Here is a 23,117-nt window from a genome sequence, read left to right as displayed (position 1 = left end):
CTGTACTGCTTGCGAAGAGCAGAAAATATGAGGCTGGGGTGGTCAGTACTTTTTAACAGCTTAGATGTTATGAGTGAGAGAACATCAATGATGGACATCACCGGAGAAATTCCCAACCACCAGTGGAAAGGGTTGGAACAGCTGAAAAGAAACTACAGATAAAACCCATGTCAATGAGAGCAAGAGTGTACCTAGATGAGAACCCAGTAAAATGCTGGAATGAGACACGCTTAATGTCGTATTGAAACTACAGGTAATTGCCCTACTATATGCTAAAAATTTGCAGCAAACAGTCCTGAGGATCCAGGAAGCTCCACGACCAGGAAACATAAAAGAAGTAAATACCCAAGTGCACAAAGGGTAGATGCAGATTTTGGCCTCCAAATTGTGGTGACCAGATGTTGATAAAATAACTAGATATTTAAGTCAGCATACACCTTATTTATCAAGATACTGCTTTCAGAAACAAGCACTGGAACAGTTCCATTAAACACTGTATATTTTTCCCACAGTCAGTTAATTATATAGCTTGGTGTAAAACCTCGTCAATGTTACGCAGTTTACAGAAAGTATCTACATTTATCAGCAGAACCATATCTTGCAAAAAACACTTACCTGATTAGACTTGTCTTTGCTTTTAGAGACAAAAGACAGCTCTGAATTGCAAGCATTTTGTCCACTATCAGCCAATCATGCAGCAATCAAAAATGAGCATTCATAAGAATGAAGACAAGAATCAGAAATCAGAAGGAAAGTATCATAAAAGATGGGTTTTTCAAGGGTTGTACTTTTTATTTACAGCAAATATATTACAGTAAAAAAAGCTTAACATGGCTCATGTGTGGTGTGTAAGGAAGATACATATGCTTACATCAAACAGGTTTAATTTCCTTGGCACTAACTGAATCAAATGCAAGGTTTCAACACAAAAATAAGAAACAGAACATTTATTAGGCAAAACTCTACATTAACTGTACACATCTGCAACTAGAGCTTCAATGCAATCCAAAGAATACAAACAAGCCATCAGGATGGCAAGAACTTTTTAGCCGAACACATTTAACCCTCAAGACAAGGTTGTCTGGCACCATTTAAAAGTTGCTGTACTGAACACAGTGATTTTAAAGAAATGTCATGGATGATTAAGACACTGAAAATGCACTCACCACAGTGAAGAATCCCCTTATTTTCTTTATTTCTTTTCTTTTTTATCCCCACAATAAAAGACTGTTAAAAGGCTGCACGGCAGACAAGCTGGATGCAACAGCTGGAGGGTTTTGCTTGTCAAGCAAAGTGACTTGCAACGAGACATGCTTTATGGAAGAAAACCTATGATATACAGCTTGTATGGGTTCAAGGAAAATGACCGAGGAACAACAAATATGGAAGCCTTATAATCTCTCTTCATTATAATCAGAATCCTGAAAAAAGCAGGGTCCAAATTACTCCAAGAGAATACAGGCTCACTTACATACAACAAAATTGTCCAGATACATCAACAGTAGTAAACAGAGTTAATGCAGTGTTAATCTTTTTACATTTTAATGACTAGCTATAAAAACAGAAACTAGCATATTCTAATCTGTTTACATTTCCTGAGCTTAGTTAAATCAAGAAGGAATGAACATTATAAAAGTCCCGGTAAGTCACCAATAAATTAAAAATATACATAACCACTATAGTTTAAGAAGCCTTAAAATGCTCAAAGTGAAGTCTCCCTACCCAATACCATGGCTTTTCCTTTAGGACTCCTGTACAGAAATCATGCCATTAACTTCACCAGCAATATTGAGATGCTATGGATTTGCAGGTCCTTTTTTGCTCTCCAAGTGCCCTTCTAGCAGACTATGTGATAGCCTTCTCTAATCAAATCATATGAGAGCATTCAAAAACTGCAATTTTTTTCCTGTCCTATATAGAGAAGCATCCTCTACTCCCAGCGCAGGAAACAATGTTCTCAGCAATGCAATGTGCTACTGAAATTCAAATTTACTAGCAGGAGTTATCTGAGTGGACTCTCAGCTCTCGCACATAATACCACTACATTGGCAGCAGGTTTAGTATTCTTTTGGGGGAACAAACCAATGAAAATCTACACAGAAAACTGCAGGAAAGACCCTTAGCAATAAAGAACTCATCTTAGCAGTTTCTTTAAGAACCAACATTATGCATTTGAGAAAAGCACTCGACCTACATGAGTCATACGCATGTTTATTTATGCATGTTTATTTCCTGCATAGAGAATAATGTGTACCTTGGAATAAAACCCAGCTTTGAGAATATACTGAGAGCATGGGTATTTGTAATAGTGCTATTGGCAGATTAATTCAAACCCAAATGCTCAGACTCAGCTGTCTTAAAGACTTGCAGACCATGAACTTTGATAAAACAAACTACTTTTTTTTTTATTGTCTGCTTACAGCATGATTTTGAATTATGGTATAGATAAAAGAGAGGTAGAAAGGTTTATCTCCTCAATGTACTTTTTTGTGCAGTATTTATAAAGTATCAGAAAAAAAATCTATCGCTTTTTGGTGAAAACGCCAGCTGTTCCCCTAAGAATTACAAGGAATCTCTTCTTTCCCACTGAAGTGCTGCAAACCCAGTAACTGATATCTGGTTCAGAAGAGCTTTTCTTCCCATTAGCCTCACTACATCATTTTTGTTACCAAGTTCCGCAGTTAAGAGAAATCATTGCAGAAATACTGCTGCTCACTACTCAGAAATATCTAGCAAATACAACCTACTCAACAAACTACATTTACCAGCCAAAGAAAATCAAGTCTGTTCCTAACACAAGCACTTGCTCTTGCTCTATTTACACGATCCCTCTTATGCATGTTATTGAAAGGGACAGAAGAGGTACGGAAGGCCATATGGTCCTTCCCCTCGTTGGTGATGACCACAGGTACAAGCACCATCGGTCCTTTCCTCTGTCACTCTGACTGGGAGGAGCTAGACAGCTTCCCGAGGCAGCTTCTTCTCCAGCCACTAGCCACCCTCCATGGCAGGAGAAGGGGAGGTGCTTTAATGATCAGTGCTCCTCAAAAAGAATAGGAAGGATGAGCCGGCCAGGAAAGACAGCTTAACAGAAACCACGTTGGTAAGATAAACATTCATCTTTCCCTGGTAGAAGAGAAATCTACAATCGTGATTGTCACGAGACAAAGGAGAGAGATAAAAACATCTTTGCTTCTGCAGCTGCAGTCATCTAGACCAAGACCCAGAGTGCCATGCATCTCACACTGAGTTGAGAGCCTTGGGCCATGGCAGTATCAGGTCAGAGGCGACAGGGTGGGATCTGGCTCCATCCCTGACCCCCTGTCCCACTGCATTGCGAAGGCTGCTTTATCTGGATGAGAAGGACCTGCTGACATTTTGGGGCACATGCAGCTGGAGCTCCATGTAGCAGCGACTGTTCAAGGGTGGGATTTGAGCCATGGAAGTCAGACTGCTGCATGGTGACCTTTAATTTACCCATAGAAAGTTAAATAAATTACATTAAATTAAATTCAGCCAAAGCAGATGCTAGCTTATTTATTAAAAAGCTCAGCTTTCTCTTGCTTTCAAGTGGTTTTAGAGCCACACAGCTCTGGGGAGCAGACCTGCACTCCAACTCAGTTGGACAGGAGCAGCTCTACAGAGACGGCGAGAGTTACTCTCCTGCAGCAACATCAGCCACAACAAGACCTGGCTGTACCTAGGGACTCCAAGCAAAGGTACGTGACACCAGCATTGTCTTCTGCTCTCCCTATGCAATTCTTGCCTCACCCAGGATTTTTCCCTCCTTCCACATAAACAACATCTCACAGCGTAAGACAACTCTTCACTGCCAACATTACCTTCTATTGTCATAACTTTTAGAACATCTATGAATTGATTAAAATAAAGAAGTATTTACTTCATTTCAGAGAAACAGATACTGCCCTATAATATATAACTTGTCATCAATTTTTGATAAGCCTGGGTATGGCAGCTTGCATACAATGACAGGGTCAAGTTTACAATAAGGGTTGGAAATGTTTTCTTTTGGTTGTAGCATTGTAAGACAATTAATCCTAGTGTACTCAAATAATCAACGGGTGGGCTTCTCATTTTTACCTGTCCTTCTGTCTGCCCTTCTATGTGCTCTCTTTCAACAGCATGTGTAAAAAGCAAAGTCACATAAATAAGAGATGTGTTGCTTCCAGCCACACATGCTTTATATACAGTCTATTTTGTCTTTTTTCTTTTGCTCTCTGGAAACACAACTCCCAGGAATTTCATTCTCAAACCATGATCTACCGAAATAAAAAAAAAATTCAAGTACAAACCCAAACTTATTGCTGGGTTGTGGGTCAATGTAAACTGACCAGAGTCATTGCCAACCTGGAGTTCATTGTACTGAAGTAAGGACTGTTTGATAACATTTGCTGACCATAGACAGCTTCTTTCACCATTCACGCATTTTGAAGATTGCAGACTTGCTGGGAACAAGAAACAGTCCATGTCCTTTAGAAGCAAATAGAACTAATAGCCATCTTCGTCGTCCATATCACAGCCATAATCTGAAACACATGAAGACAAAGGTATATAAAAATGCAAATATTCCAGGTAGATGGAGTATCCAACAAAAGTATTGCTACTTTCAGGTTGTTTTCCTGCTGTGCAACTAGATGGTAAGTTTTGCCCTAAGCAAGCATTTAAAAAATATGTATTTTCTTAGGGCTAAAGAAAAAGTTTTTCCAATTCTTCCTCCACGAAATAAAATTATTTGTAAATATGTACATGTAAATATTTCTTCTCACTTGTCACTGGGCCCTCATTTAGAGATATTTGGCACATGGATATGTGAAATATCTGGTTTAATTTAGAGGTTAAGGTGATCAAGCCTGATTGTCCGAAGTAATTTGGAACATGGCAGCTGAGAAGCAGCAGCATACATTTACAAGTAGGCATGATTCTCACTAGACATAGACACCAGTTAAAGAGCTGGCTTGTTTATATTATTCATAGATTTATAAGCTGAAACTGCAGGGGTTCAGAGATAGCTCAGAGTTCCCATCAACGACAAAACCAGTCTTGCAATGAATCGTGACTGATAGATCTGACTCAGATCTCCCACATTTACTTACTCCTACAGGAACAACTTAAATTTTTGCCCATTTTTTCAGTCTGGTTCTGTTTTCTAAAACAATGGTGATTGCGAAGACTGCGTGTTTTGTGTGTCAGAAGGCATGTTTGTGTTTCTAATGAATTGATTTCTCTCCTACATGCTTCCTGAAAAAAGTGAAACAGTGAACATTTTCTGTTGCAAAGTCAAACCAAAGGATAACTATTACATATGAGCATTCAGTAAAGTTAACCTTTATATTCCAAATTTAATACAGTGCAACATTTCATCCAAAGTCAAGCAAATGCTCTGAAGCAGAATTAAGTGTAATCTATAATAATTTGTGTAGGATGGGTGAAGTTCACCATTTGTAATTCCTGCACTTATTCCAGGCAGACAGGTCTAAAAACCATGAAGAAAGCAGTTAGAAAGGAGTTATTTGTTCTGCTGAACAGCTCTGCACACCTGCATTTGAATTCTGGGAATACTCCTTTTCTTTTTATTTTTTTTTAAACTCTGATTTTTCAGCTGTTGTCCAGACCAGACAGGGAGTAGTGGAATGTTCTCAGAATGGTTTAAAAATAGTAACATTTACAAAGAAAAAAGGCTCAGTGACCTTTATTCTATTTTTGTGGGGGATTTATTAATAAACATGGACCCACCCTCCCCCACATGGGTGCCTTTTCTTGGGAACGTTATTCTAATAATAAATGCAGGCAACAAACTGTTTTTCCTGACATTCAGCAATTATTTTCCAGTGGAGAAATCAATTTAAAAGCAACACACACTCTTATGAAATGTATACATACTGTCTATGAAAGCTAAATTAATAGTTCTGGAAAGATTTTTGCAGCAAATAAAATTTCAGTAGAAACCTTACTTACTCTCATCTTGCTTTTCCAAAATCCATAATTAGCCACCCTTATTAAAAAAAATATTTTAGTGTATTTTCAAACCTCAATTCCAAGGGGAAGTTTTTAATAAAGGATAAATGTGGATGTGTCCAGCTACGAAAAACCGCCATGGGAGGATACTGACTTTTCCTGCCAGCAGAGAAACTTAATTAAATGAGTGGCTTTGCTGGGTAACCCAAAGAAATTAGCACACATCTGTGTGCCATACAGCATGCCACACACTATCAATGTCATTTTTGTATTTGGAGAACTCCTTCCTCCTAACACTTATCCCAGAAACGGAGCGAGACGATTCTCTTTGCTTTGAGCTGGACAGCCAAGTCTGCAGGGTTCATGCACAATCATAAGGCAAGGAGCCACAAGCACTGCTAACTGAGAGGTTGCTGACCCCTTAATTCCTCAGATTCACTTTAACAAATAGAATTCTGAAGAAGGCATAACAGTGGTTTGTTCTTGAGAAGCCTTCTTAGCCTAAAGCTTGAGATGCAGAGCTTTCTCTAGAAGAGTCTCTAAGAAGGTCATGTTTCCGACAGGGGTGACTCCAGGCTTTTCTGCAGGAATGTGCTCTGCTTGGGACGAGCTGGGACAAGCAGGGGAACCCTGTCTGTCCTGAGCCCTGCAACAACGAACCCCACAGCACAGGCAGAGAAATAACAGGCTGTGCTTTAGACAACTTCGCAACTTACCATTTCCTCCCATTAACTGCAATGCACTCATGCAGTGATCGTCATCTTCTTCTGCTTCCTCCTCTTCCACCTCTTCGTCAGGGTTATAAGCTACTGGGCCACTCTCCACTAGCACAGCTGCTGGTTTTGATAAGTCAGGGGCTTCTGCTTGTGCAATTGGTAAGGTCACCTGCAAAAAAGAAGACAGGACAGCATTGCAGCCCTTCCTTTGTTTGGTATTTGTATGTAACGTTAGCAGCTTCCAAATGGGACAGGAAAGCTGGAAGCCCACATCTAGTGCTACAGGCGTAGCTACTCCAGCACACATCCAAGTTGCTCAGTGAAATGTTGCCTGAATCAAAATCAAGAATAAACATTCACAGCTTCCACATATTCCAGAGCCAGGCAACTGAAGTATCCAGAGACAGCGACAGCAGAACAGGAGCCTCTTGCAAGCACAAGGTAAGGAGAAATTTGGGAGTGAAGGCTCGTCAGCAGAGCTCTGCAGGAAAACTTACGACCTTCTCCTCATTATGTTTGACTCATATCAGGCCTATTACACAGTAACAATATTACTGACACTTTAATGACAGCAGAAATGTACCCTTCAAATCAGGAAAAAAAAGGGCACAATGAGCTGATGAATAAATAGCACTATTTAGACAGCACTTAATGCTGTGGTAGAGCACTAGGTTGATAATACATACCAGCACCTGTAACATTACCTATGGGATTCATCAAAGTAATGATCTCCAAGCTCTAATTTAGGAATTGGTCACCGATGGGCCCATTTCAGCAGCTGCACCTACCCAGATGCTCTAAGGTGAGGCAGGACAAAGCAGGGAGGACAAGAAAAGTTAACAGAGCAAGGAGGCAGAGGTGAATTTGGAGCTGAAGGTAATGGTGTGTTCTGTTCACTACAGACTGATCTGGGAATGGGGCAGGCTCCAGCTCCAGCAGCGTGGGGGTATGCTCTGCTATGCTCAGCGTGGGGCACTGCCTCCCCATCTCATCCAGGGAAGGAACATCACAGGAGCTTCAGCTCCACCAGCTTCTTAATGGGGCACTTCTCCACTCAGTTCTGTACTAGGAATATTTGGGTTTTGTAAACAAAAAGTCCTACAGTGCTCTAGGGTTAAATCATAGCGCACAACAACGTGCTGCTACAATTCTGTTGGCAATAAGGTCTGACTTGCATCGAAGTATTTATTTATAAATGTATTTACTTGTGATGAAGTAACTCCCAGAATCCCTCCAGTTCCAGGCGCTTTAGAGATAAACCATAACAGAAAGTCCCGGTACCAGAAAGCTGATGGGCTAATTATTCAAACATCAAAGCTGCTCCCAAGTTTGTCACATACCATGCCAGTCAACCTAAGGAATCTGCCTGAGATTTTCAAAGTCACCTAAGGGTCTGCTCCAATAGCTCATTAATAGGGCACAAGACACCCATTAATTTTAACAGAAAATCAAGTATTTAGGCATTCAGATCACTCAAAGACAGGTTTTCATGATCTTTTAATGCTCAAATTAATCATCTTATTTAGAGGAACTTCCCTCCAGTTTATTTTATATTTCCTACCACTGTTTTTGCCCGTAGAGTGATCAAATGGAGTCCATCTACACTTCAGGAGTAAGCAGAAATAGACACAACCGTTTGAGAGGAATCAGCATCATAATGTATATAAATTTTTATGCTTAAAGTATCCATCTGCTCTGAAAAAGTGGCTGAATATAAAAGAGCTACAATTGAGTCATTATTTTTTTAAATTGCACCATGCTAATTAAAATGTGACCTTCTTCTAATTATCATGTCCACTTCCAGACTGCTATAGTTCTAAAAATGTGCAGGGTTTTCTAATGAGCATAGCATAAGTGAAAATATATTTCCCTAGGCAGGATATCAAACTGTTTCTGAAAATCAATGGGTTTTAGTAATTTTAAAAATAAGGCACTCCAACAACACCTTTAAATAGAACTTCCTGGATTCTTCCAGACAACCTGGACGTCTGTTTGGCATGTAACCTTCCATAGGCATACATCTTTCACATAGGCATTGTGAAAACACAGTAGACTATCAAAGTTAACTAGCACACTTTCAAAAGGGCACCAGTGTCACACGCACATGGGAAAAGCAAGAATGCTTTCCTTTGGTATATTAGGAACAGGATTGTTAGATACATGGTAGGCAGTTCTTTTGTCATCTGTAAAATGCAGGTGTTTGTTTCGTACAGTGTAAGTACAATAGCAGAGGAAAGCTGTTATTGCTGCAACTGATAACAATCATGACCCCTTCATCCCAACATACACATACACAAAGCCACCCAGGGAAGATTTCTGATGGTGGCCGGTTACTAGCACTAAGTTTTCTATGGAAATGTCATTATTTCCAAAGTAAACAAAACAGAGTAAGCCATGCTCTATTGGGTAAGCTGTCACTTCATGATTCCTCACCGGTCTCCCGAGGCAGACCCCAGGACCCCAACTCTTTCCTTGGGTCCCCACCAGCTCCACAGAAGCAGCACTTTGCCTTGTCCCCCTTCTCTGGGGGTACAGTCCAAGTGATGAAAGAGGCACAAGCTCTGCCCTCTCCTACTGCTCCTACCCACTTGTTCAAATGTGCCCTTTTAGATGCTTGCAGGGAGTTTTCTCTTTTTCCTGTCTAACCAGGGATTATGAGGTTAAGGTTACTGATGGATAAGTAAGGGCACATCTTAGTTAGAAGGCAGGTAACCTCAGCTTTGCAATGTTTGCATTAACTAGCTCCTGCTCTGATCACTGAGACAAGATTCTCCTTTCTTTTGCCCATATCTACCACATAACCTGAGCCAGGCTGAGAAATGCTTGTTGCAATTTCCAGACTCTAACCATGGCAGTACAAGAAGTGCTGGGCTTTACATACCTCTTCGGTGGCAGCCTTTTTAGCTAGCTGTGTAGAAATCAAAGGTCTTAATCTGGAAAATAAAGGAAAGAAGAAATGGTGAACACCACACACAAGAGTTTGACACACACTATTCACTGTCCAAACAATGAAAGCACTTTGCTAGTGTTATGCTGCGCAATTACTTCTTTTAAGATATAAAACAAAGTTAACAGTGGATAGCCACATACATACTCCACAATAATTAATACACACATTCCCTTCTAAGCATCTGCCCCGATTCAGGATAATAAGAAAAAATGCCAATCAACAAGCTCAGTAGCAAAGCTTCATCTCAGACTGCAGCTCCAGCTCATCCCAAATATCTGTAAAAGAGATGGCTTTATCACATATTACAAAAGTCAAAAGACTCAAGGAAGCAGTGAGGAAGAGAAGACCGATAACAGCAATGCTTCATCCCTCTGCTGCTGTCTGAACGTGTGGCCACAGCACTTTGGAGCAGAGCAAAACCTGCACCTGCAGGCTGCCTGCCAGAAAGCGCTGTGGATGGACCCAGGGGGGCAGGTCATGCTTTTGGGCACAACAACAGAGTTTTTGGAACAATGCAGACATGACTAAAATAAGCCACTTTCTGAATTGCCCAGCATTGCTCTACTTCCCTTTATTTGACGACATATGCAGGATACCGGTAAGATTACATACGCAAGGATACCGTAATTATCGCAGACTGAATTTTAACCTCTAGCTACAGAAACCATTATCAAGAACAAGGGGACTCTGCGTACCTTGAATGAGAAGTGACAGAAATTGAACATAAACATTAAAAAAACCCTGCATCAGATACAAAAAGACCTGCATATTTGGGGAGAAAAGATGGATCTGCATTACTCTACAGCTAAGTGTTAAATATTGTTCTTTTCTGAAAAGCATTTCACAGCTGGTTGTCTCCTTACTGCTATGAAGGCTGTTCTCAATCCATCATTTACTGTTGCTTTCTGGTCTCTCCTCCTCATCGAGACATACCCAGTCATGAAAAGGATGACTTGTTTTCTACAGAAACACTGCTCAGACAGCTCCTCAAGTTTGTCTTTCAACTAAGTCTCTGCAAACAACTTAATGAATACCAATTTATGTCTCTAGAGATACAGTCTTTTATGATAAGCAGTATCTTTCTTCTCATTTTTCTATTAGTCATTCCTTCCTGTTAACACGCAGATACTGGTTGTTTTCCTACTTATTTATTTCAAATGATCAGCAGGAGGAAACAAAACCCCGGAGAATGAGCAGGGCAGACTTTAGATCATTATCTCTGATAAAGAAGGCAATATTAAAATACAAGACACTGGCTAAGCTCCAAAGATGGTCAGAAAATGGTCATCTCTGGAATGCTTCACAAGACCCGAAAGGCATTTCAGCAACCAAAGCAGCCCAAGGTGACTCCTTACAATAGGTCTAAATGAAAAGATTGCACAGGAACGCTTCAGGAGCTGTACTACTGCACGATCCAGAACAAATTATTCTGCTACGGATACTTCTTGTCATATTTCATGATTATCAAAAACTTCAGGAAAGAGATTCTTTTGACCCACATAAATTATCTATTACTTACAATTCCTGGCAGACTTCTGGGCTTAGAAAGAATGCATTTGAAGGTACAGACAAACATCTCCCTAAGCACCTGGCCTCCTCCTTTCTTTTTCTAACATGAACTGTGCAATTTTCCCAAAATTTGAGACTACCTGTCAATCACTGCTTTCCAAAAGTCACCCTGTTTAGATGCTTACAAACATATAAATGCAGCGGTGTCAAAAGGCTAAGTAGCTGAAGGATGCTAATTATCAACCAGGTTGTATTTCATTGACATAACTGGAAAAAAAACAACAGGGATAAGCAATGAAGGACCTTTATTTTAAACCACTAGTAGTGATTATTGTAATTAACATTGTACCAAAGATAGCAACTATTGCTTCATGCTACCAGAAGACTTCAGACCTCCCTAGAGCACTCTGAAATCTTTCCTTCCCCCCAATTAAAATCAAGCTGTTGAGTAAGACTCACAAGGTAATCAGAAACTGCTGACACTTCTTTTAGAGCAAATTATGCATGTGCTCACACAGGGAAGAAAACCATCACAGCTATAGGAAGCAGAAAGTAAACATTCCAGTTTAATTTTAATTAAAACGGTCACCAAATGAAAATAAAAAGATTCATGCTTATGAAAGGCCTATTTGCAAACTAATGCTAAATCCAGGAGCCATTCCACACCATTTTTCAGCAGCAAGTGACTCTCACACCCATTCTGAAATTAAAGGTGTATTTCTGCTCTGTGATAATTGCTCACAAAGCGTACTTCTTCATTTCATTACTAGAAATATAGCGCTGTCATCCAATTTGGGTAATTCAGTTTCTCCCTCAGCATAACATCATAATGTGACCAAAAGCACAGGGCTGGACTCCCCCCCTCAGAGAGCTGTGGCAACTCGCCACGTGGGCTGAGCCTTGAAAAAAGGTAAAACCATCACAGAGAGAGAAAAACTTGTTTTCCATCTAAAATAATGCCTTTCAATGCAATTAGATTAAAATAAAATGTTGATTTCTCTCCCTTGGCTCCCTCAGGTCTATGGAGAAGCCTACTATTACTGTACAAAACCATTCAGGAAGGTTTTATAGGGGGGCTTGGGTTTTGTTTTGTTTCTTAAATGCCCCGATGCCTTGACCTCCTTAAACCAGAGCAGCTGCTGCCACACCAGCCATATGGAGCAATAAATTACTGGCTGCCATGGCTACAGATACACAGGATCCTTCTGCTGTCTGGCTGCACCACACAGGCTGGAAAGAAGTGCAGGATGTCCTCACGGAGAAGCGCGACTGCTTTCGAGGTTGAGACAGGTCTGAGTATTAATGACCAAAAAAGCAGCCTGAAAAACCAGGTAACTGAAGTATCTTACCCAACTTTTAATGGGCATTACTCAATCTCATCTATAAAATGCTTTCAAGGTACACATGTGCACATATACCTTATCTGTGAAAAGCTTTGTCCATTTCAGTTCACTTTGAATTCAGGGTTGCCAAGTCCCAAGTCTTTTCCAACCTAAAAGATTCTACGATGCCATGATTTAAAATGTAATGTTGTGACTAGAGAGCAGTGGTGCTCCTGGCCTTCCCAAACGTTTCCGTTATTGCCCACTAGTGATGCCAATTTCTAGTTTGGGGCACTTTCATTATGAACTCTGCAATTTAATACAGTATGCTGTGGGAGGGAGTAACAAAACAAGCAACTTTCTGAACAGCAATACAATCTGTAAAAAGAGGGAAAAAAAGATTTCACACAGCCCTAAGTGTTATATCCACATTTCAAACTGCTTCGAAAATTATGCAGATCTACAAACGCTCATGTCAGCCAATACACTTAACACTGGAAGCATATAATCTTGACATGTTCCTGACAAAAACTAGTGGCACGGTACATGGCATCAGAGGCTGCTCCCTGCCGAATCTGCTCCGCTTGCGCTTCGCTCTCAGTTGAGATGTGCACGATAACATCTAGGTTTGTCCTCCAGCTTAACAATTTAAAAGAAGATTCGGTATAATAGCTTCTGACAGGGCTGAAGATCACACAGGCTGAACTTTCAAAGTGAACAAATTCTCTGAAAAACAAGCTGGCTGTGACAAACAACTGTTTTTGTTTTGCTGATTATTTAATAACAAAGGATTACACAGCACAGAACATAACATAGAAGGAATACTATGAGGCAATAAAAGCAGCTAACTCGCATCAGGCTGTGTGCCCACTGAAAAGGTTTATGATACTGTAACAATCTCCTCAGTGAAATCCTGAAAGTAATTTGGAAACTCACCCAAAGCTCTGTTTCTTACTGAATTTTAATTTAGTCCATCCAAGTAGGGAACATCTTATTGCTGCTTACCACACAACTAATTTTATATGCAGACAAACCCAGGATATACGATGGCAAGCAGAGATACAATGGGGCCAGAGCCACAAGCCTGTGGTATAATTATGCAGGTCATCTAAGACAAATGTGTATAAAACCTATATAACCATACCACAGGCATTTCAAACGTATGCCACTTCAGTGACAGAAAAAGCTATTTAGAAACGATTCATCGGGAGACCGGTCAGGTTCTTCGTGCTGGTTGAGATACTCCTCCCACCTGAGGCCAGATGGTTTTGCCTCAGGAAGTCAGTTTACCAGACATCTGCGTGAGAAGGAAATTAATATAAATGTTTATCCCGGCTAAAAGAGCCCTTTAATTAGGCACTGTCAATGTTATCCTTACCGGAAAGCTGGGAATTACCTCCCTGCGAGGCTTTAATGCTCTTATTGGAAACAGCAGCAGCAGGAGATACGGACACATCGTTCTACCATCAGCACCAGAGGGAAGAGAGACCCTCCTGGGCAGGATCCACGGCTCTTTTCCAGAAGACAAAACGCAGACTGGAATCACAACACCAATCCCACAGCACTTCAGGGTTTGCATATAGAGCTGCAGGCCCACCGTCCTCTGCACCCAGTCCTAGCTGGGTGCTGACAGGAGCCATTCCCTTCCCCTGGGAGGGAAACCAAGGCACATGGCCAAGGCCATGGCTGGTTGTGACACTGACAAACGTCTGCCTGATGCCTTCAGAACAGGGACTGGGGTGTAAGGGCGCACCGTGACACACAAGAAGTTCAGATACAGCCACAGAAATGTCAGCTTTACAGAAAAACATAACAGCTCTGATGCTCACACCTTGACACCATGTGTGCCTGAACGTGAGGCACAGAGTTATTTTTGGCTTTCTGGAAGCCAGGCTGACCAGCCCTTAGCCCAACCCAGCTCATCAGCAGCACGAAGGCCTCAGGGAGCTTCTCTGAATCACTCTTTCTAGTGATAGGGCCATGGAGACCTCAGCTAATGACCAAGAGACACCAACCTAGGGCACGTCCTCACTGCAATGACCTCAGCTCACGCACACTAAGCTCATTTGGAGCTGGCTAACCCAGCATTGCCAGCCATACCAAGAGGCTGACGGGGAATGAGGCAGGGTAAGAACCCTACCAGACACAACCAGGCACCTGGCAGCAAGATCAGGGTGTGCTGAGCACTGCCTGAGCCCAACGCCTGCAAGAACTCCATCACCTACACCAAGGTAGCCAACGTGTTCCTGCTATTTCTGAGCATGCAACGCCACAGAAAGAGCTATTTTAAGGAGGGAAAAAAGCAAAGCTAAAGTGACAACAAAAACTAGAGCGAAATGAGAAATTTTTCCCACTTCTGATTCCTACTCAGTCCTCTTTAATGCTGGATCAGAGGAGCGACGCTTTCATCAGCGCGGCATCAGACAATGCGGCACTGAGAACATCCTCAGCGCTAATGAGATCGGCCTCTTCTAGCAAATACCCAGGCTTAAGTATCTAGGGACCAACAACTCGTAGGAGTAAACCAGCAAAAAAATAAGAACCCCTATCACTGGCTACAGGAAACAGTTATCAGCAAAGAAATAAGCACCTACACCATTCCCCAACACACTGCTGTATCTCTCTTGAAAAGCAAGAACTTTGTTTTCAAGAAGAATTTTGTACTTTGTTCACAAGTATAGTGAACTGAACATCCATTTCAGACTTTTCTAAGAGGAGCGGAGGTTACCAACACCTGCTGTTACTAACCCACCTCGGAGTGGGCAATATTCTTCTGCATAGCTGTAGCACTCATTCCTCATTTAGGTGCTGTAACATGGCAACTTGTTATTCTTTCTACTAAAACAAAAGATTTTCAACAGCAAAAATGAAAAGAATGAAATCTAAGGCCACCTTATTGGGACCAAATGAAATTACACTACAGCAGCAGATCCAAACAATCTCTGCACATATCAGATTCTAAAGGAAATTGCTGCAGACCATGGGAAATTACAATTGCTCCAGGACAAGAAAGGCTGACTGATCTAATATTTCTGGTTGACACACCTTCTTCCTGGGCTTGTCAATAAAGATACTGATGAGCTCATCTCTCCACAGGTCAGGAAAATATTAGTTGAAAATATGCTATTCCTTTCACCAGGCAAATTTTTCCAGATGAAACGATGGCAGCGAGGCATATTTGCACCTTGCTGGGAAAAACTATTTAAAATAAGGAAGCTGTGAAGCATTTTAATGAAGGTAAATGATTAATCATGATGGTTTCAGTTAAGCAAGTCTAATGACAATGTCACTTTTAAGACACAAGCGTGAGACAACTCATGTGGTGACAATCCAAATACGTCCAACTATCTCGTAGCATGGTCTTTCAAATGGTAACAGTGCAGAATGCATCTATTATAGCAGAAAACACTATTATTAGCAGATAAGGCAAACATAAATCATTTTTAAATCATGCTTGGGACTATAGTAGCAGAAATGAAATTCAAAAAGTCAAACAAACACATCATCTCAACAGAAACGTATTACTGAAAAGATCTCAGCAGTAGCACCGCTGTCTTTATTTCTGATACAAATGTATTTGCTAGACTCACAAAGGGAGGATTACAAATATTTGCTTTTGGACAGGTGTTTTGATCAATCTCAACCTCATAAAAACTGCTAATGAGGCAAAAGATGAAAAGAAAAACATCTTAGTAACCTGCAGCCTCTGAGAACAATCCGCTGAGACTGTTATACCCAAAGGTGCTGCCAGATTTATCATTAGATCTTCCTTGGTGACATTACAAGGACAAAAATCATGCTAGGCATAACACTAACTCACCACTTCCACTGCCTCTGATAGCATATACCACTGTGCAAATTAAGTTTCTCTCATCAGACTATGCAGCCAAGACTAATATTTCAAAATTCAGGTAACTATAGACTCATCCAAGTAATCCATCAAGGAATAAAGACAGATGACAGATTTTTTTTCCTTGTGTCTGGTCTATTCTACATTAAAGAGCAGTTTCACTGCCAGCCATCTGGAAATCAATGTATTCCAAGCTTTATTTTATGATTACCAACATTCCCCTTCGTAACTCATTTCTAATTATAAGCAATAAATCATTCCCTCTTGCTTGTAATTTATAACAGCCAATTAAGGCAAACCTCTTATTTAAATAGCAAATCTAGCTTTAAAGCATCACGCATTTTGAGGTACGCACAGCACACATCTAATCAAGCAGACGAATGGTAGATGACGATTTAACTTGGCTTTTGCAGCCAGGGAGGAGACACACAGGGAAGAACCTGCCCTACTCGTGTGACCTAGGTATGCCAGGCCTTGCCAGAACTGAAGGCACGGGTCTTATCTGCCTGATTTAATGCAGAAGAGATTGACACGTTGCGAAACGTGTGCCAGTAGACACCTCAGGGAAGTCTGGTGTCATTGAACATACCAGGAAATGAATGAAAAGGCTGTAACAGGAGAAGAAACTGTAGGTTGGTCTAGGGAGAAGTTCTGGATGGTTTTTCGTTCAGTTTTAACAAAGGTGGAAGTAAATTTAATATTAAAAAAAAAACAACTAAAGCAACTTTTCCTGTGAGAGCATTTGTTTGAACTCTCACAAACGGCCTGGCCTCCTCCTTGCAAGCCCAAGGACACCACCATGCACACCCAGGTGCTCACCCTCTCGGTTATCTCTGTTGTACAAGATTTTGCACATTTTATCCTATAGTGTGGCACTTGGCACGAGCATGGCATTCACTTGAATGACTCCTCTCCATCCCTCACAGCCAGCAGAGGGTCAGGCAGAACAAGGCCATGAAACGGTCTGCAAAGAGAAGATGTCACCAAATAAATCCGGATTGTTCCTTTGGGGAGAAGCCTTTAATGGTGATTTCCTACGACAACTCTTACTGACAGAAGAATTATCAAAGAAATGTACTGGAGGATTTCAGACGAGACAAAACAAGGTGGGTCCAAGAGCACTGGCAAGGACACTGAGAAATTTTTAAATGTATTTGTTCTTCACTGTAGGTCTGAATAACAGGCATGTGAGAGCAAACACAAGAGAGAGGCATCTTATAAATAGCTCTGCTGGGATTTGTCTGCTAGGAAAAAAAAAAAAAGAACTCTTGTCAGAAAAGTATTTGATATAATTTTGGATGCAGAATTTATTACATGAGAAACTGATCTTAGGAACGTGGAAGTGGTTCCCACTGAGATTTTATTTGGTCATCTCACAGCTCAAGTCTGTTCCAGCTTCGCATCGTGTCATCTGGTAAGAGTTTACAGTAGGAATTGAGGGAACTGGATTTGGAAAAAATCCATTGCAACTGACCTAAATCTGATCTGACCTGAATAATCAAACTAATACAAAATTCAAATATGGCTAGACAGAAGCAAGGAAAGATAATTCATTAGCTGCTGGAGTTCTTTCAAGAGTTTCCTTTCCTTACCCACAAATGAGGGTTTTGCACCCCACTCTGCTTTTCTTCCTAAAAAGCCGTGATGTTGGACGCTACACGAGCACCTCCTTGTACCATTTGCTTTCCTTTACAGACCCCAAAGGATGCAATGCCACAGCACTACCATGACAGACAGCCTATGTGGTTATGCTGCCAACTTCACTTTATTCCTAAGAGCCGGAGCTGAAGGCATGCAGGTGCAGCACCATCTACGCAAACACACAGCAAGTCCCCATAGACAGATCATTATTTATGTAGACCTTGTACTGAATGTCCAACAAATACTTTCGTGACTTTCAAGACTCCTTATCTTCTTTTTAAAAGAGATCTAAGTATTATTTATTAATCTTCTCCAAACACAAAGCTCAAAGACATCTTAGCATCTGGTTTACTCTCTCAGTAGTGAGAATGAAGCACTTGGAAGAAAGCTCAAAAATCACTGGTTTGATGTTGGTGAAACTTGGACAGGACTTCTGGCAAAAACTTTGGATGAGGATGCAACAAAAAAAACCTATGCAAAAGTGTAAAGGGCGGGAGAAACAGAGACCAAAGCTCATACATTTCAGTTTGAAAATAAGGCGTAATTCCTATTACGCCTGTGGATGTATATCTTACCCATATAAAGTTTTAAAAGCTTTATATAAACTATACTTCTAAGCAAGCTTGTAATTAGCTAGGGACAGGCTTGGCTCTAATTATAACTTGTAGAGACACACATTATGGAAATACTTAGCTAATAACCCTAGTGATGCTCTGCTGATGGCTCAAGTCAGGCTGGCATGTGATTGCCTTGTAACCACTGGAGTACTTTCTGTCTTGTGCAAACCGGGATCCCTAAGGAAGCCTGAAGGACCGGTCTGCCAGGTCTTCCTCCCAACTGGATAATCCAGGCTTGGCTGCCGTCGGTGATGTGATCTTCTATGTGCCTGCGTCCGCCTTCCCTGCTCTGTACGGTGTGCTGTGGGATACCTGTTCTCACCTCACCAGGACATGCTGATACCAGAAGGACCAGGGAACCCGATCGATGTGGCCAAGCTTGCACCATTTCATCCAGACTGTGTCCAGTACATCCATCCCTCAGATATCAGCATACACTACGAGCATGCGTCGTACATTAGTCTTTACAGCCTTTTTCAAAGTTAAAATGAAGATGATCCCATGTCCTACCTCAAAGCCAAAATCTCCAAAAACGAACAAACAAAAGCCCAACAAGATGCTCTACTACAAGAGCATCACTTCAAGTCAAAGCCTCTGTAAATCCACAGGTTCATGCAGGTCTCTCACAACATTGGATCCAATGTCTACTGAAACAGTAAAGGTCCAAAGAGTAAACTGTACCCTTTTATTCCAACCTTGGAAGCTACTTGCATGGCAATCTCTACTTGGGTCTAAGCATGCATGTTTAATAAAGTATAAATACGGTATGAATCACCGGGAAAACAGCCATTTACCAATGAACATGATACAAGTGTAAAAGAGGAGTTGCCACACACTATAAGCCCTTGCTTACACATACTATTATGTACTAATGAATCACTGAACTGGGTCCCAGAAGCTCTTCACGTTATAAAAAGCCTATCCCCTTAGCAATGCATTTGGTACAGACAAACAGAGCAGGGTAGAAATGTAGCCACATTTTCCTACGGAAAGAAGATTCTAAATGGAAGTGTTAATAAGGAAAACAAAACTAATTGCTGGTTTAAAATCTGTGTACAATATGTGCAATCCCCTTCAACAGAGGAGGACACTGTTTCTAATGGAGGAAGCAGACAGTAATGTCTTCTCCAATGGCTTGGGGAAGCCCCACGCCACGCTGCTCCAATTAAGTTTGCTTACCTATTGAAAGGGGATCCTACATAGAAAGCAGATTTATTTTCATTTAATAGTGGTTTGCTTTAATACAGCTTAATACTAATGCTAACAGATACGAATTAACCAACAGACACCTCATTCGAACTGCAGGGGAGATGCCTCTCGCAGCCTCTTGCGCTGGTTTAACTGGATCAATTAGAAGACTTCCCAGGTTAAGCCTGTGCTGGCCACAGTCAGGTGCATGGAGCTGCTCTGCTGCCACTCCACTGGTCTGCTTGGGGACCAGCCCGTAATTTGGCTCAGACGAAACCAGCTGAGTCAGCCTAAATAGATTTTTGCTACCTGTTACCCTTTGAAATCGGTTAAAGGGGGCTTACAAAAGCAGGTCAGCCTGCAGATCTGAGGGACAGGGAGAAGGGGCTGAGACGGGCGGGCAGAGCACGCTGCCTTACAGAGCATCCAGATGGCTCCCGACGCTGCCTCTCCCCTCGAAGCCCACACCTGAACGGGCGGAAGGCTGACCTCAATCTTAATCATTTGGGAGGCCAAGCCTTCTGTAGCTGGGAACTGGTCCCTAAAGTTAATTCCTTATCAAAGCAAAACACAGCAAAATTCAATTGTAAATATCTGTCCAAAAATCCTTACCCGAACTTATTTTTAACCCTTCGCTTTTAAAGAAGTTGTGGCCCCAGTGCTTAGTTCTTCAGTCACCAAAAACTGAGCTGCTGAGAAAGGTCAGTGTAAAAGCAAGGCGAGCGGTGCCTATCGCTGATCCAAGTCCACTTAACAGTGGCTACAGAGGATTCGTTAAAAAGAAAATAGCTGCAGCTTCTGGCTCCATCCTAGGATTGCTCATGCACATCCTTGACTTTGTATACACGAAAATAGTGAAAAGCTCTAACAGTTGTGGTTATCTTTCAGCAGTGTGCTCCCTTGGAAATGTACAACTAAAGACCAAATCAGGTCACCTGAGGAGTAAAATGGATGCTGTGCAAGCTACCTTCCTACCACAATTACTAAGATAGGGACTGTGAACAGTAAAAGGAGTTCAACTGACCATGAAATGTGCAAATACTACAATAAATGGATACTTACATGCTGTCTGATTTATATAAAGTCCCCTCCTATCATTCATATTTTGTCGCTGTATTCTGACAAGCTTTTCAGACAAGTGTTGACATACAACAGATTTCAGTACAGCTCTAGTAAGAATGAGTAAAACATGAAGTAAACTTTATCCATCTCAACTAAATCCCTGCTCCTTCCTTTGTACCTCAGAGAGCTTGCAGCCTGAAAAAACAATTGTACTGAACAGAGAAGACAGTGAATTCCCACTGTAGTTTAAATCCTTCTGCATACTAAGCTCTGTTTGAAGATCAATAAAAAATGTACTTTCAGGTTAATCTGCTGCACTTTGAACTTTAACGTCTTGCATGGCAAAGGAAAAATTCACAGAAAACAACCCAATATTCCTACAAGACCTGAGCTACTTAAAGTTAAGTGCTAGGAAGTATTGTGAGACTTCACATGCACAGACCCTTTCTAGCCTTTGTGCTGCTCGCATCCCTCTCCAAAGCCAAAGGGCTCCCCGCTGCACACAAAGAGAAGGCTGTTTGGGCTGAAGTCACAACTTCAAAGACCAGCAGCACAAAATTTGCCAACTTGCTTTGCCATTCAAGCAAATGTCAGCTGGAACAAAAGCACACCCAGTAAAGTTGTTACAGAATGCCACGCTGGGAAAATAATGCAAATTTGTATCGATGATCAACATAGCTTTAACTAAGTCTAATGAGCAACTTTGCCTTTGTTCTTTTCCATCACCACACTCGTTTTGTTCTGTGAGCTTGAAAAGGCATTTCTGAAGCATCAGTTAAGAAACTCTAGTTTAATAACAAAAAAAGAGCCCCTGCCCTCTTTTTATTTTTTTTTTTAATGTAAGTCTTGAAAGTGTCGAGTTTAGATTTCCTACATTCTGTACTTGGTCAAAATATGCAACAAATGCCTAAGAAGTGCTTGGCCCCAGTGTGACAACAGTCTGTACAGCCTCACTTGTAATACATGTCTGCCTTTCAGTTGTTTAATCTCCATACACTGCGTTTCCTTTATCAGCACTACAGCATCATTCCAGTTTGCCTGAGTTTTTTGTGTCTACAAAGTATCGTGGGAACATCACTACTTGGCAACCTCACACTTGGGTTTTTAGCATGACGCTACAGACCTCTCTGTTACTTTGCTCGGTGGGTTAGTAAAATGTTACAACAAATAAATAGATGCATAAAGTATTTTTTTTAGTGCAATGTAATGCAAGTGCCATATTGTAATGTAAACACTTTTCAATGCGCTTTTTTTATGGAAAAAGCTTTTTAGAGTAAACTGTTTTAAAGGAACTGAATCAAATTTAAACACATGCACGATAGACTTACATTTGGAAATTAGTTTGGTAGCAATCTACGACCCTTTGACGTGAACTTTCACAGTCGTTCTTAGAGCAAGAATGCATTAGTTCAGAAGTGTAATGGTTTGGCCGCCCTCAATGGGAAAATTACAGCTGAAGCTCCTCGAAGGCTCTTGTTACCTCTAGGCTTCTGAATTTTAATACCTTATTTTAAAATCTTAATAGATGAACAAGAAAGAGGCATAAACCTCTGGTTTCTTCATGACCAAAATATATACTTCCAGCACGAATGTGTCTCACACAAAGGTGTTAATTACCTACAATGGCAAAAAAGTTGATCCAACCAATACCAAATTTATTTACTGCCTCTACAACTTCCCACTGAGTTGTGACATCCATGCAAGGAGTCTGAGCATTCAAATTCCCCATTCATTCATCTTGCTTAAAACGAGTGGAAAACGCACACTTCAGAATGGCATATGAGCAATGTGATATTTTTACCAAATGGCAGCACCACGCAGAGAAGCCCGGAGCAGATTTCCCTCATCTCCCTACAAAAGAAATAGGTGGATGCCATTGAGCGAGTGCTGCCCCAGCAGTTGAACCCTGGGGTCCTGGCCCATCAGCGCTCCTGGCGACACAAGAAGCACATTTGGCAACACCCCATTGGAACAGGCCTCGCTCATCTGCCTTATGCTGATCTTTGCAATGCCCCGTGGCCCCTGCTAACAGCACGTAATGCACTTCAGCTCAGACACAAAATTACACCTACAGCGTGCTCCAGCTTCCAGGAAGCTCAGGGCACGGGCTTGGAAGGTTGGAATCACCGACCCGTTTCCTGCAGACATCACCTAAATGATTTGTCCAAGAGATGCCAGGCTGATGCTTGACCCACGGAGCCAGGCTCTGCCCTCCCCTCATGTCCCGATATTCAAAAGACAACTCCATCAGACTCTCACCCATGGAAAGAGCTAAATTTAGCAAAA

General features: G+C 41.3%; 1 protein-coding gene and 1 long non-coding RNA gene across 3 annotated transcripts in view; both read right to left on the bottom strand.

The window, feature by feature from the left end:
• Positions 1–770: 770 nt before the first annotated feature.
• Positions 771–23,117, bottom strand: part of BRF1 (BRF1 RNA polymerase III transcription initiation factor subunit) — a 174,540-nt gene continuing 152,193 nt past the window's right edge. For both annotated transcript variants that reach the window (XM_040557923.1, XM_040557922.1), the window contains 3 exons: positions 9,574–9,625; positions 6,693–6,861; positions 771–4,547 (listed from right to left, as the gene is read on the bottom strand). In XM_040557923.1, the coding sequence (XP_040413857.1) occupies positions 4,510–4,547; positions 6,693–6,861; positions 9,574–9,625 (259 nt within the window). In that variant the 3' untranslated portion in view covers positions 771–4,509. The remainder of the gene's footprint in view (positions 4,548–6,692; positions 6,862–9,573; positions 9,626–23,117) is intronic.
• LOC121070564 lies at positions 13,219–18,221 on the bottom strand. Its single transcript, XR_005820134.1, has 2 exons — positions 13,852–18,221; positions 13,219–13,770 (listed from the first exon to the last, which is right to left on the bottom strand). It is a non-coding gene; the product is annotated as an uncharacterized LOC121070564 (long non-coding RNA).

The sequence above is a fragment of the Cygnus olor genome, chromosome 5 (assembly GCF_009769625.2).
Source record: "Cygnus olor isolate bCygOlo1 chromosome 5, bCygOlo1.pri.v2, whole genome shotgun sequence".
Classification (NCBI taxonomy): domain Eukaryota; kingdom Metazoa; phylum Chordata; class Aves; order Anseriformes; family Anatidae; genus Cygnus; species Cygnus olor.
This window is presented reverse-complemented; position numbering and strand designations above follow the sequence as displayed.